Source organism: Panthera leo, chromosome C1 (genome assembly GCF_018350215.1).
Source record: "Panthera leo isolate Ple1 chromosome C1, P.leo_Ple1_pat1.1, whole genome shotgun sequence".
Taxonomy (NCBI): domain Eukaryota; kingdom Metazoa; phylum Chordata; class Mammalia; order Carnivora; family Felidae; genus Panthera; species Panthera leo.
Genome location: NC_056686.1, coordinates 70,832,076 through 70,846,751, shown reverse-complemented (window position 1 = coordinate 70,846,751; position 14,676 = coordinate 70,832,076). Strand labels below are relative to the sequence as shown.

Sequence of the window (14,676 nt, the reverse complement as noted above, 5' to 3'; positions counted from 1 at the left end):
AACTGTTACCTATAGTCAGGTCTCTTTATGTTGGCTCTTTTTCTTTCATGCTCTTCGTTTTCTTCAAATGTCTGGGGACGCATGATTTTGTATTAGTGTTTATGAATGAAAGATATATGCTGTTTAGCTGACATGGGTTTCCTCCACACTTGTGAAAATTGATCTTATCAATAGCTACCTTTCTCGGAAAATAAAATCCGTTTGCACCAGCATTTTCTCCTGTCTTACAGGACCCTTTTTCTGAATCCCTGTATCCGTCCTATTCCGGGAGATCCTCTAGCTACTTTTTGTACCACTCCCAGTTCTCTGCAAGACAGTCTGTCTGCCTCTGGTCAGTGGGGCCAGTGAAGGATGGGAAGGAAGCACGAGAGACCTGAGGGATGAGGGAGAATTGAGGATTATCATTGGCTGTTGGGAAGGGGAAGGTCTGACGTGTGCCCTCTTGTGGTTTAGTGGTGGTGGCTGCTGGTGCTGGTAGATGGTTGGAGGCTGAGAGCGATGCTTGGTGAGGTCATAGCTTCTTTTTCTCACGTGATTAATTTACAGTGGGTATTTTTCTGTCATTTGTAATTTTATACTTACAATGTTCTGTGTGTTCAAAAATTCTAATGTGCTATCTTTTTTTTTGCATTATCCATTTGAATTTATTTAAAATAGATGTGAAAATAACAGTTGGTTTTTAGGTGAGATGGGTAAATTTTTATTTTTTTTTATTTTTTTTTATTTTTTTTAATATATGAAATTTATTGTCAAATTGGTTTCCATACAACACCCAGTGCTCATCCCAAAAGGTGCCCTCCTCAATACCCATCACCCACCCTCCCCTCCCTCCCACCCCCCATCAACCCTCAGTTTGTTCTCAGTTTTTAACAGTCTCTTATGCTTTGGCTCTCTCCCACTCTAACCTCTTTTTTTTTTTTTTTTCCTTCCCCTCCCCCATGGGTTTCTGTTACCTTTCTCAGGATCCACATAAGAGTGAAAACATATGGTATCTGTCTTTCTCTGTATGGCTTAATTCACTTAGCATCACACTCTCCAGTTCCATCCACGTTGCTACAAAGGGCCATATTTCATTTTTTCTCATTGCCACGTAGTATTCCATTGTGTATATAAACCACAATTTCTTTATCCATTCATCAGTTGATGGACATTTAGGCTCTTTCCATAATTTGTCTATTGTTGAGAGTGCTGCTATAAACATTGGGGTACAAGTGCCCCTATGCATCAGTACTCCTGTATCCCTTGGATAAATTCCTAGCAGTGCTATTGCTGGGTCATAGGGTAGGTCTATTTTTAATTTTCTGAGGAACCTCCACACTGCTTTCCAGAGCGGCTGCACCAATTTGCATTCCCACCAACAGTGCAAGAGGGTTCCCGTTTCTCCACATCCTCTCCAGCATCTATAGTCTCCTGATTTGTTCATTTTGGCCACTCTGGCTGGCGTGAGGTGATATCTGAGTGTGGTTTTGATTTGTATTTCCCTGATGAGGAGCGACATTGAACATCTTTTCATGTGCCTGTTGGCCATCCGGATGTCTTCTTTAGAGAAGTGTCTATTCATGTTTTCTGCCCAATTTTTATTTTTTAAATATGATTTTCTTAAATGAAGTTTTTCTTAGTTTTTTAGGTTAATTCGTTTGACTTACAAAATATAGATGGTAGCCAGAAAGCAAACACCAACAGCTACAGAAATCATGGGAAGTGGCACCGGTGTGAATGTTGAAATACTGATCAGTATTTCTTTGGTTTGCTTGTTATGACAGAGAAAGGCATTTGAAGAAGAAAGAGCCAGTTGGTTAAAGCAACAGTTTTTAAATATGACTACCTTTGACCACCAGAACTCAGAAAATATGAAACTTTTCAGTGCCTTCTCAGGAAGTGAGTACTCCATTAACCCTTTAATCTGAAAGTGCATGTCAATAAAATACTGTAAATTATTAATATAAAACTTTGGGGATCACCAAATACTTAAAAAAAATTGTTTTTTTAGTTTATTTTGAGAAAGACACAGCGTTAGTAGGGGAGGGGCAGAGAGGGAGGAAGAGAGAGAGAGAGAGAGAGAGAGAAAGAGAGAGAAAATCCCAAGCAGTTTCTGCACCATCAACGCACAGCCCAATGTGGGGCATAAACTCACAAAACCACAAGATCGTGACCTGAGCCGAAACCAAGTCAGGCACTTAACCACCTGAGCCATCCAGGCACCCCTGGAGATCACCAAATATTTTTAAAACTAAATCCTTCTAAATGTTTATGGAATATGCATAAGAGATGGCAAGATTAACAAGACTAGAGTCAAGGGCTCGAGTGAACACCCACATTAACTTGTTCTATCTCACACCTCACTACCCTTCAGGTGATCATAGTTAATTACCTTCACTATATTTGATACCTCACCATAGGGACTGCCTTTTTTTCTTCTTTCTTTTAACAGGTTCTGATCGGGACAGTCTTACAATGCACTCAAGGCCACGGCAAAAGAAGCCTCAGAATATGTCTAACGGGTCTCCAGTTTGCACATCTAAACTTACTAAGTCTCTTCCCGCTTCTCCTTCTACTTCAGACTTTTGCCAGACTCGTTCCTGTGCATCTGAACATAGGTATTGGTCTATGGGTGATCTTTGCACATATCTGTACCATTGCTAGAGTTGCACTGCTGAGGGAAAGGTGGCATATCTGTAGTGTTAGCAACAATAGTGGCTTTGGAGAGGAATTTAGTAGATTGATTCATTCTACAAGTATTTATTGGGTAGCCATTATATAAGGGCAGTGTTAGGTGCTGGGAATGCAGTAGCAAACAAAGTAGATCCTGGTCCCTGTCTTCTGGGAGCTAAAAAATTTGTTCCCTATCCCCAGGAAACCCACATACTTCTATTACCTGATGCATTTTGGTATTCTTCTCTGTCTCAAATTGTTAAATCATATTCTAAGGTATAATATCAATATTCTACCTCAGAGCCTGTTCCAAGATTAAGTAGATAGAACATTCCTAGCGACAGAGGAATAGCAAAGAACAAAGGGATACCTTGGAAAGTGTGATGGTGATCTTTCCTTTTTAACCAAAGCAGAGGACAGTGGCATGAGGACGTGCCAGTTTGGTAGGTGCCCCAGAAAGCAGGGGCACACTTGCCTGTGGTAGTGAGATACTGGTGTGGAGCTAAGTGTTGAAGAAGCCTACTAGCCCTCGGACCAAGAATTGTTAAATAAATGAATTTCAGAACAAAAATATGAAGGTTAAAAAGGATAAGACACTGTACATATTGTTGAGTTTTAAAAGGTTTAAGACTCTAAATATTGAGGGGCAAAAAAGAGCCTGGGGAAGAGTCCTCCAGGCAAGTGTAGGGACCCCTGAGGTGTAGGACACTGGTGTGTTTGTGGAGGGCAAGTGTTGTTAGCTAGCAAGACCAAGAGGTAGGAGGTAGTTAGTAGTGGGAGGTAGGCAAGGATCACATCCTATAAGGTCCTGGGTGAGTAGGGTTAAAAAGTTTATTATGCAAGAGTTCAAATATATACCAATGTAGAGAGAATAAGGTCATGGTGCCCTTTATAGCCATCACCCGGCTTCAACAATTACCAACTTATGACCGTGTTGTTCATACATAACCCCACTCTGCTGCCCCCATACACATACACACAGCTGGCAGTTCATTTGTAAGGTTTTTTGTTGCTGTTTTTGTTTTTGTTTTTGAGAGGGAGCACGCATGAGAGCAGGGGAGAGGGGCAGAGGGAAAGAATCTTAAGCAGGCTCCACCCTCAGCACGGAGCCCAACACGGGACTTGATCCCACAACCCTGGGATCATAACTTAAGCCAAAATCACAAGTCAGACATCATGAGTTAGACGCTCAGCTGACTGATCCACCCAGGTGCCCCTCATTTGTAAAGTCTTTCAATCTCTATTTGTAGGTCAGATACTGTTCTAAGGGCAAGAGATAAAGCATTGGAGATTTGTAAGCAGTGGAAAAGATATGTTTTGAAAAGATGACTGTTTTATTGTTTGGAAAACAGACTGTAGGAGTGAGTCCTGTAGGTCAGGAGATGCAGTTAGGAGACATTAATGGAGTCAAGGTGAGGTGACGGTAGTTTAGACAAGGGTCATAACATGAAGGTAGAAATGACTGGATTTGGGATATATTTTGCTTTTCAGCCAACAGACTGACTAATGGGGGGAGTATCGGAAGTGAAAGTTGAATTTACAATCAAAAGATACTGTAAGTTCAGAGTATTTTCTCATATGGAGTGTTATTAAGCTCCCAAATTTAACCAATTAGAGTGCTCTATGTAAATAACAAATTCTAGTCACCATTTTCAAATAATACATTCTTATATCTGAGAGAGAACATAGCATTTGTCTTGGTTATTTTTATGTGTCTAAAATTCTTTTAAATCTAATTTTTAGTTATGAAATATTTGACATAACATTCCTTGAAGACATTATTTTGTGTTTAGTAAAGTCCAACATTTAGTACCTATATAATAGGGGGTTATGAGATTTCAGTGATGATACATATAAAGCATTTAAAACAGTACTTGGTCCATTATAAGCCCTCAGCAGGCTATAAACATAAAAATATATGTAAATATAAATGGTTTATAAAAGTGCTTTTCTGTTTCATATATTCCAAGGGCTACACTAAACAACATCAGTGGCATAGAAATAGAACTTTAGAGCATCAAGAAGCTCCATTGAGCTATTAATATTTGTGGTTACTGGCCTCTGAATATAAAACACAGAAAAGAGTTGTGTAACTAGTTTCAGGAGAGAAGCTGTTGCAGCTTGACATAGTTCTTAAAATTTTAAGTTATTTGGAAAATTTGGACTCCTTGCTCCTGAAGCACCTTAGATCTGGGTTCGTAATAAGATGATTGCCACATCGAGGTTGAGTTAGTAAACCAAAGTCACAAAAAATGCACATTTAGGGGGAAAAACCCGTTTTTGGGGAAAAAAGATACTCAGTTGATAAAAATATATTATTTGTTGGCTTAACCCTTTAGATTCAAAAGTAATCATTTAACCAGCTATTTTTGTTTTGAGATGATCACAGAGCATAGCTCTCAGATTGTGTCATTGAAGGGTAGCAGCTGTGTCCACATTGAGAACCTAAGAGTGTTACTCCCTGACACTTACAATTAATTCAGCACTGGTGTATGCACTTAATGTGTGTTAACTCAGTTCCATCCAACCCTGTGAGATAGATACTATTATTATTTCCATTTTACAACTGAGGAAGCTGAAGAAACAGTGACATAGTAAGTGGTTCAGCTGGTGTACGGACCTTAGCCATCTGACTTCAGAGTCTGGACTCCTTACTACTTTTGTAGGCACTCATTAAATAGCTGTGTGGGTAAATGGGTGGGTAGAGGAAAACATGCGTGTACAAATGGATGTGTATATAAAAAAACAGATTACAAAATAGTGGCAGGAACATGGGGACATGGAGGGACATTGGCTTTCAAAGCCCACGTGTCCTGTATCTGACTTAGGCATTAGTTGGGTAGAGCGCTTCAGAGTAAACCAAAGAGATAAATAAAATAAGTGGGAAAACAGAAAAATAATAGCTGGATAGATACGATAAAAGTGATAAATTAGGCCATTTTGAAACATCTCTTTGTTCCCTATCTGTGTATCTTCACAATTGACTTAGCATCGGACAAGGGAGCAATCTGACTTTAGACATTCAAGCCTAGCTTAAGTATAAAAGAAAGAGGAGATGATTATTAAGATCTGCCTTTCTTTTCCTAGTAGTTCAGTCAACGTACTGAATATAACTCCTGAAGAAACTAAACCAAATCAGGTTGGAAGAGAATGTGCAAATCAGAAGTGGAGCATGGCATCGAGACCTGAGTCACAGGAAGGTTGCTATAGTGGGTGCTCCTTGACCTACACCAACTCCCATGTAGAAAAAGATGACTTACCTTAGACGAGTGGACTGGAACTGTTTTCATTAACACGTTCATCAGATTTCACATCTAAGTTGAAACAGGGTGTGTCATAAAGTCAGTCATCTCTACTAATTTAAGGTGGTCTGAGTTGTTTGTTTGGACTTTCCTGTTCCTCCCCCAAAGAGCTAAAATGTTAAATCTATTTAAAAGGATATAAAAGCTTTGGATAATGTATTTTTAGTAACAGAAGCATCTGGTTCTGTGAATAAAGGAATGTATATGTTTGGTCGAAAACAGAAGCACTAGAATGAGTTTCCTCTTATAGGTATTAAAAATAGCACTTTTAGGAAACTGATTATTGTAAATGTTTAATTTTGTCTCCTATATAGTTGGCATTGGAAGTTTAGCCTTTACTTGAATGTATACTGTAGATTTTTAACAAAGCAAGTTCTATATTTATTATGTTTAGTGTGATTTGAAATTTCCTCTTTCATATGTTTTAAATAAAGTGAAATTTATGTATGTTTTGTACATAGATATACATGATTATGTTAAGAGGCTTTAAGATTTAAAAATTTTACACATCCATAATTATAGTATTTCATGCCAATAAAATTTTTTTAGTGGTATTCTGTTTACAGATGTATTAGAGCCATTGCCACATTATGTTTAAGAATTTTTTGAATGCATCTGAGCAATAAATACTCAAAAGCTGTTCCATGAAGCTGACTTCTTCAGATAATTAACATTACTGACATTACATTTTTGAGATTTCTACAGCAGTAGACTTTTATATATGTAGGATATTATAATTTTTCAAAGGACTTTTGATTATAGGATAATAGAGGCAAGATAAGTACCCTTGAATAAAACAAGTTAAGAATATTGGTTTAAGATACGTGGGATGATAGAAGATATTTAAGATATCAGAATGGTGATCTTCTCTTTACTGGATGGGGACTAGCACTGCAACATCTGTACCAGCTCGGGCTTTGTATAGTTGCCAGTAATTTTTAAATAATTTTTCAATGGAGTGTTTGCCACTAATGATAAAGAAATCTGACAATGTAAAAAGCATCAGATTTTAATCCAAATACTCTGGATAAACTTGTGTCATCTCATTTCCAGAACTGATTGCATGTTTCTTCTTGTTATCGATGATAATAAATGTAGGCCCAGGTTCTTTCCCAGAATTTGTATCAAAAAGCTTCAGTGCCTAACCCTGTTTGTCTTTGTACATAGAAGCCTATACAGATCCCAGTTCTAGCTAGATACTGTAAAGCTTATCTGCCTTCCCATTTTCTAGTAGTTCAACCACTTATATACACTCACCCTGTTATGGGTGTTCCATTTAAATCCATCATGCTAAGAAAAGAAACAGTCTTATTTTTGTCATCGTTCACTGGATCTAAGAGTTTGTGTAGCAACCTTTTTTTTCAGTGCTGATAGAATATCTTATAAGACAGTGAAACTACTTGTAACACAATAGCCACATTTATAGTCTCAAAAAACTGGCTCTTAGAAAGCAAAGCAGTCACTGCCTTCCGTTCGATGCATGGTCACTTCTTCACAGTTTAAAATATTAGAAATGATACAAAATTTCTGAGATTGTACCATATTCCAAAGGAGGAAACAACTGAGTTTTTTTTTTTTTTTTTTTTAACTATTGAGCAATAATATGATCAAAGAAAGGCAATCAAATTTAGAAATAGTCATTGATCCATTTATCAAGAATTTTTTTGGCAGGAGTTTCCATGATCTACTTTGCCAGGAAAGAACATTTTAATTTTTAAAATAAATCTTACTGCAGAGAATAATGCATTTGACAAAAAGGGATTTCTACAAAGCAGCATCTATTTTTTGTTCTGTTTCCATTCTAAGCTGGTTGAATTCTCATATTGGAAGGAACAATCTCTTGAGACTTATTTTGAAATAAAAGGTGTGAAAGAAACAGTAAAATGAAAGCCAGGTTCCTTACGTATTTAATAAAAATCTGCATAGATCAGCTAGACGTTATAGCTTTTACTGAACAGCATCAGTTTTTGCTTTACTGTGAGTTGCAACTCCCAGCGATTCCCACTCACGCTTAACTTCCCCGATGATTGGAATGCCTTCTGTGTTGGAAAACTCCTGACTTCACACATACAACTCCTAGAATTTTGTTTCCCTTCCCCTCCTCTAGGTATTTGCAAGGTACTAATAATTCAGCTATGCTTCGGTCTTACATTAAGCCATGATTACATGATGGCACCACAGGGAGCCTCAGCTTCAAAGTCCTCCTGATAAATGTTTTCTTGTTCATCAATATGTAACTGAAATCTTGTTTGTTTTTACATGGCATATCCATTTTGAATTTTCAAAGGACAAAAACGGTAAAGAAAATTTAAGAGAAAAATTTTATTTCCTACTCTTAAACTTTTGTATCTTGAATTTATGATGATGAGAAATTTAGAAGAAGAATCATAGCAGAAAATTAAGATTAAAATTTAACTTAATAAGTAGGTTTTTTGTTTTCTTGTTTTGCTTTGTTTGTTGAAGCAATGTATTTAAAATGTTTAGATGCGCAGAATAGTCCACAGCAAATTGTTTTCCTTCTGGTGCAATTAAAAACAGTTGTTACTTGAAAAGAGTTCCACGTTTCCTACCTTTGCTTACCAGACGTGTGTATAGGCTTGTGGGAACACGGCTTTTGTAGGAAAACACATTCCATGGTGCATGATGAGAGTGCCCCAGGAAGCCAGGAGAGGTTGTGTGTGTATAACCAGAACGATGTGACCTAGGAAGCCCTTCATGCGATTGCCCTATTGTAAAAATCTTCAAAGTATGTTTCTAGGTTTGGATTTAAGGTAAGTATGGCTCATGAAGGCTAGTAAATATATTTTTCCCTATATTTGTCCTTAATTTTTTTCAATCTTCATAAGCATTTATGAAGTACCTGTTGTATTCAGGGCTTACTCTACTACATTCTTAGATACTGGGGTAGGAAGACAAAGTGCACGCATTCTGCCACCAAGAGCCTCTGAGCTGAATGGAAGACTGGCTATGTAAACCAGAATTATAATAAAGAAATAGCATTTACTGCTATTCATTCAGTCTCAATAAAACTTGGACTGGTGGGTCTGTTGCAGAACCGTATATGTCCATTTCATGACAGTGACATGGCTGGGCTTCTAATTAAAGAGTCTGCATGATTTCCTATGGGAAGTACTGTGTAATTAATACCGTTTTGTTTTGCTGGGTTTCCATTTTTTTTTTTTTTTTTTTTTTTTTTTTTTTTTTTTACAATCAAAATACTGACCTGCAAAGCGGTGTAAGATTTTCTGCCCACAAGACCATTTAGTACTATATAATAGAAAATGCATTTGCAAAGATTTGGGACATGTTGATAAGGGTCCTGAAGTAGGTCATTCTGGTCCCTTTTCTAAATATAATTTTTCAGGCTGGATATGAAAGTGGAGTGGATAAATTGTTATTTTGATAATTGATAAATTATTTAATACCAAACTATAAATTGATTATTGATTAATTATTGACAAATTGATAATATTTGATGGATTATTTGATTAATACAAAAACTGTTTCACTTGACTGGTTAAGATTGTAAATTTTTAACATTTACACAAAACTGAATTCAGAGGGGTTCAGAAGGTTTTGGAAGGTTTGTGATTAGACGCTGGTAAAAGGTCCACCTCAATATTGATATATTTAAGATTCAGAAATACTTGTACCAGTATAATGCTTAACACATGGTAAGATAATTTTTTAATGAGATATCAAATACTAAATTAAATGTATCATAGTACTTCATTGTCATGTGAATTATAGTGTATTCTATAAAATTCTTAAGAATGTAAGAATACACTAAATACACTAAAATTTAGTGTATAGAATACACTAAAATATAGTGTATTCTATAAAATTCTTAAGAATGTAAGAACCTTGTTTTATGATTGGGGCCGGGGGGATGGGGTCCTATTTCCAACCCCATCTAGCTTGATTCTTAGCACAGACTATTAGACCATCTTACAAATAAAAAACACTAAGTCGGTATGGCTCAATACAAAAGCTTAATTATTGGTCAACATGAAATTCTTGTTGATGTGAATTGGGTAGTCTTCCTCCATCTTTAGGTATGCCATCTGGAACTCATGGCCTCAGATGCTGTCAAATCAGGAAAACCACAGTCTAGCAGGTGGTCGTGGATGTTTTTACAGACCAGACCTGAAAAAGACCTGCCTTCTACCTACATTGCTTTGTCCAACACCTAGACGTCTGGAATCAGCCTCACTACCAACAAGACTAGGTGGTATAGAAAATGCAGCTGTTTGATGGGCATTGATGGTTTGCTACCTAATGCAGGTGTGTGTGTGTGTGTGTGTGTGTGTGTGTGTGTGTGTGTGAGAGATATTTCATCCATTCAGTCATTTACTTCAAAAAATAACCAGCAAAACCTATTACCTGGTGCAAGGGGTTTATTGCTGATTATTAAAGTCACATATTGTTAATTTTGGGAAGGAGTGTATTTTAAGGAATGTATTTAAGGCTTCTTTTATACTCTCTATAAAAAGAGTATTTTCATACTATAAAGTTTTAAGGAATTCAGATGGTAGTTTTACACAGTTATTAAAATATCCACATTGCACAGAACATTCACAATTTCTTTTGATTCCTTGAGAGAATATTAATCTTTCTGTTTTTGAACAGTTAGTAAGAGACTCAGAATCTAAGATCATGTAGCTAGTAAGTGGTAAAATTGGAACTTAAAACCCAGATTTTTTTTTAATATTTACTTATTTTTGAGAGAGAGTGTAAGCAGATGAGGGGCAGAGAGAGAGAGGGAGACAGAGAATCCCAAGCAGGCTCTGTGCTGTCAGCAACGAGCCAGACACGGGGCTCAAACTCATGAACTGCGAGATCATGACCTGAGCCGAAATCGAGTTGAATGCCTAACCAACAGCCATCCAGGTGCCACAAAACCCAGATCTTTCTGAGCCCTAAATTTCCAGCTTATTCTAGACTGCTACAGGACTTTTTGGTATCCGTTTTTAGGTGAAATTACTCGATTCTTTACCCATAATTCGCCACTCTATAATTTTCTGCACTAAAGTGTTGGTCATTCATTCCCAGTGCAAGGCTCACTTTTGTTTTTGTGAATGGTTACCATGGCAGTCATTCTGAATTGGACATTTACCTTTTCAAGACAGGGGCATTAAGGATCTAATTCAAATAGCTCATCCCATGTAAATAGAGTAGAGGCCACTGAGGAATCCCAAGATATACCTACACGGCCTGCTTTTTCTGCCGTCTTTGTTCACTCTTGGCAATGTTAGTGTTTGTGTGCCATGTCCCTCTGTGACTACAGTCACAGTGACCAAAAACACTTTTATTGTGCACAGGTAATAGGTTTTTTATTTATTTATTTTTTATTTTTGAGACAGAGACAGCATGAGCCCGGGAGGGGCAGAGGGAGAGGGAGACACAGAATCTGAAGCAGGCTTCAGGCTCTGAGCCGTCAGCACAGAGCCCGATGTGGGGCTCGAACTCACAGACAGATCATGACCTGAGCTGAAGTCGGACGCTTAACTGACTGAGCCACACAGGCGCCCTGGTAATAGAGAGTTTTTAAATGTCACTGTGTGGTGAAACGTGGGGCATTTGTGGTTACAAATTTGTGGCACCGCAGTTACAACTGGCGGTGGTGCAAAGCAGTGGGAACATCACATATGGTCCCTCTTCCAACTTCTCGGCTGCCACCTTAGCATGAAAGCTGTCATAGTAGGCAAATAAATTAAAATGATTGCATTAGCATAAAACTTTATTATGGTCCCGGAAATTGAATTTCATGCATTTTTACATGCCTCAAGATACTCTTCCTTTGAGGGTGGCAGTAGTGGGCTTGACCAGGCATGGGCTTGACCAGGCACCATCCCAGCTGCTAGAATGGTGTGCCAGGGGCATAACCAGCAATTCCAATCCCATCACGGCAAACTCATGTTTGACCCTGTAGATAAGTGATGGAAACCCAATTGGAAGTAACTGAGGCAAAAGAATTTGGCAGCTTATCTTACGAAACACTGGTGACGTGCCCCAACAGAACAGGATGCCAAATCCGCAGTTGGAAATACAGGGCAAAGGGTCCCTCCCATCAGGAGAAGGAGCTGGCAAGGCCTGTGGAGGCTGCCGGAACCTCAGGCCCATGGGCAGACTCCAGTCCCCACAGCATGTGAGCAGAAACCCAGTCTTAGGGACCAGGCCAGTGTTTCTCATCCACAGCTATGTGGGAGAAATCAGTGACAGTAAAGTATTCATGCTCGCAAATGAATTCCTTTTATCGGTGTTTCTTAGAGCAAATTCGAGCTTATCCCTATTGTCATTCCCACACACTTGAACTTCATTACGTTTCTTGAGAGCAACAGAGGCTGACTGGAAAAAACACAGTAGCCTGGGCAGCAAGATTGCTATCAAGAGAAGACCACTGCAGGAGCCCACATTTCACCACCTCAAAGACTGGAGCACATACAAGGTGCTCTCAGGCTACCAACGGGCTGCTGGTGTTGGTCAATTTGCCCCAGAACTAGATGGTTCTCAAGCTACATGTTGAAATTCGTCACTTCTGCCTCAAAGTCATAGAATATTCTTCCCATTGAGGTTTGGAAAGAGTCGTCCAAAGCTTTTTGCTTAGCCTACATTTTCTCCTGGAATTCCTCAGAAAGATGGTCTGAGCCATTGCTGGCTAACCATGGGCAGTAGGAAAGAGGTCTGAAATGAGGTCGCCAAAGTCAGGATATTGGGATTACGTTATTTACTTTCTGGAAGCTGCCTGTGCACGCTGCCCTCTTAGGAGACACCGGGGCAAAGTAAAGCGAGAAGAATGGGGGCAGTGGTGCTGATGGCAGGTGACAGAAGCAGGCCGGAAGATTGTAGCTCTAAAGTCCACTTTGTGCACTGTCGACATGAAGAGGGGAGAACAGGCCTATCTCTTCAATCACCTGTGCAGAAATCCTGTCTTCAGCTCCCCAAAGCTGAGTGTGTGTTCAGAGGATGAACTATTGTTACAGAATTGGCTCAATTTAATATCCGGGGAAACGGAGCTAGCACTGGTTCAGTTTGCTGAGGCTCTTTCTTTCCCCAAGGGCAGGATTATATTTTATGACATCTCTGTATTGGCAGAGTTCTCTGTCCCAACCATTACTGCTACAACTAGACAGGAAGCTCTGGAGAGGAGGGTCTCTGAGAAGCCTGCAACAGAAGGGCTGTACCCCAGGGGTCCTGCAGGGTGGCTTGAGCTCCAATCCCAGACAGTGGTCTTCGGAACTGCTCCTTGAACCTGTGGACCCAGGGACAGGAACTGCAGCCTGCAAGATTCAGCCCTGGACACCCTGCATCACTTGCCTGGGGAGTTTAAAAACTATCTTCCTTCACACCTGGGGACTTACTTTTTCTCTAAGAGAAGACCCTAATGTGAAAACTCTCACTCCTTTGCTTTGTTTTGTTTTTGTTTTCTGTTTTGTTTTTCTTCTAAGATTTTGTTTATATTCCAATTAGTCAACATACAGTGCAGTATTGGTTTCAGGAGCAGAATTTAGTGATTTATCACATATATACAACACCCAGTGCTAATCACAAAGTGCCCTTAATGCCTGTCACCCATTTAGCCCAACCGCCCCCCCCAATCAACCCTCAATTTGTTCTCTATAGTTAAAAGTCTCTTATGGTTTGCCTGTTTTTATCTTGTTTTTCCTTCTCTTCCCCTATGTTCATCTGTTTTGTTTCTTAAATTCCACATATGAGTAAAAGCATATGCTATTTGTCTTTGACTGACTTATTTCACTTAGCATACAACATTATAGTTCCATCCCCATTGTTGCAAATGGCAAGATTTCATTCTTTTTGATGACTAATACTCCATCGTGTGTGTGTGTGTATACATGATGTGTATATACAATGGAATGCATGAGTGTGTGTGTGAGTGTGTGTATACCACATCTTTATCCATTCATCAGTCGATGGATATTTGAGCTCTTTCCATAATTTGGCTGTTGACAGTGCTGCTATAAACATTGGGGTGCATGTACCCCTTCAAATCAGTATTTTTCACTCTTGGATAAATATCTAGTAGTGCAATTGCTGGGATGTAGGGTAGTTCTATCTTTAACTTTCTGAGGACACTCCACACTGTTTTCCAGAATGGCTGCACCAGTTTGCATTTCCGTAAACAATGGAAATTCATCCTTGCCAACATTTGTTTTTTCCTGTATTGTTAATTTTAGCCATTTTGAAAGGTGTGAGGTGGTATCTCATTGTAGTTTTGATTTGTATTTCCCTGATAATGAGTGATGTTGAGTATTTGTTCATGTGTCTATTAGCCATTTGTATATCTTCTTTGGAGAAGTGTCTGTTCATGTCTTCTGCCCATTTCTTAACTGGGTTATTTTTTGGGTGTTGAATTTCATAAGTTATTTATGGTTTTTGGTGCAACTGTAAGTGGGATCGATTCCTTGATTTCTCTTTCTACTGCTTCATTTTTGGTGTATAGAAATGCAACAGATTCTGTATGTTGATTTTGCATCCTGTGACTTAGCTGAATTCATATATCAGTTCTAGCAATTTTTTGATGAAATCTTTCAGGTTTTCCATGTAGAGTATCATGTTGTTTGTGAAGAGTGAAAGTTTGACTTCTTCCTTGCCAGTGTGGATGCCTTTGATTTCTTTTTGTTGTCTGAATGCTGAGACTAGAACTTCCAGTACTATGTTGAACAACAGTGGTGAGAATGGACATCCCTCTCATGTTCCTGAC

The 14,676-nt window shown here is 38.7% G+C and overlaps 1 protein-coding gene across 13 annotated transcripts in view; it reads left to right on the top strand.

The window, feature by feature from the left end:
• Positions 1-6,011, top strand: part of LOC122227738 (SSX family member 2 interacting protein) — a 42,741-nt gene extending 36,730 nt beyond the window's left edge. For 11 of the 13 annotated variants that reach the window (XM_042952428.1, XM_042952423.1, XM_042952419.1 and 8 more), the window contains 3 exons: positions 1,764-1,878; positions 2,432-2,597; positions 5,740-6,011. In XM_042952428.1, the coding sequence (XP_042808362.1) occupies positions 1,764-1,878; positions 2,432-2,597; positions 5,740-5,917 (459 nt within the window). In that variant the 3' untranslated portion in view covers positions 5,918-6,011. The remainder of the gene's footprint in view (positions 1-1,763; positions 1,879-2,431; positions 2,598-5,739) is intronic. The other 2 variants (XM_042952427.1, XM_042952430.1) reach the window with 1 other exon arrangement.
• Positions 6,012-14,676: the final 8,665 nt, after the last annotated feature.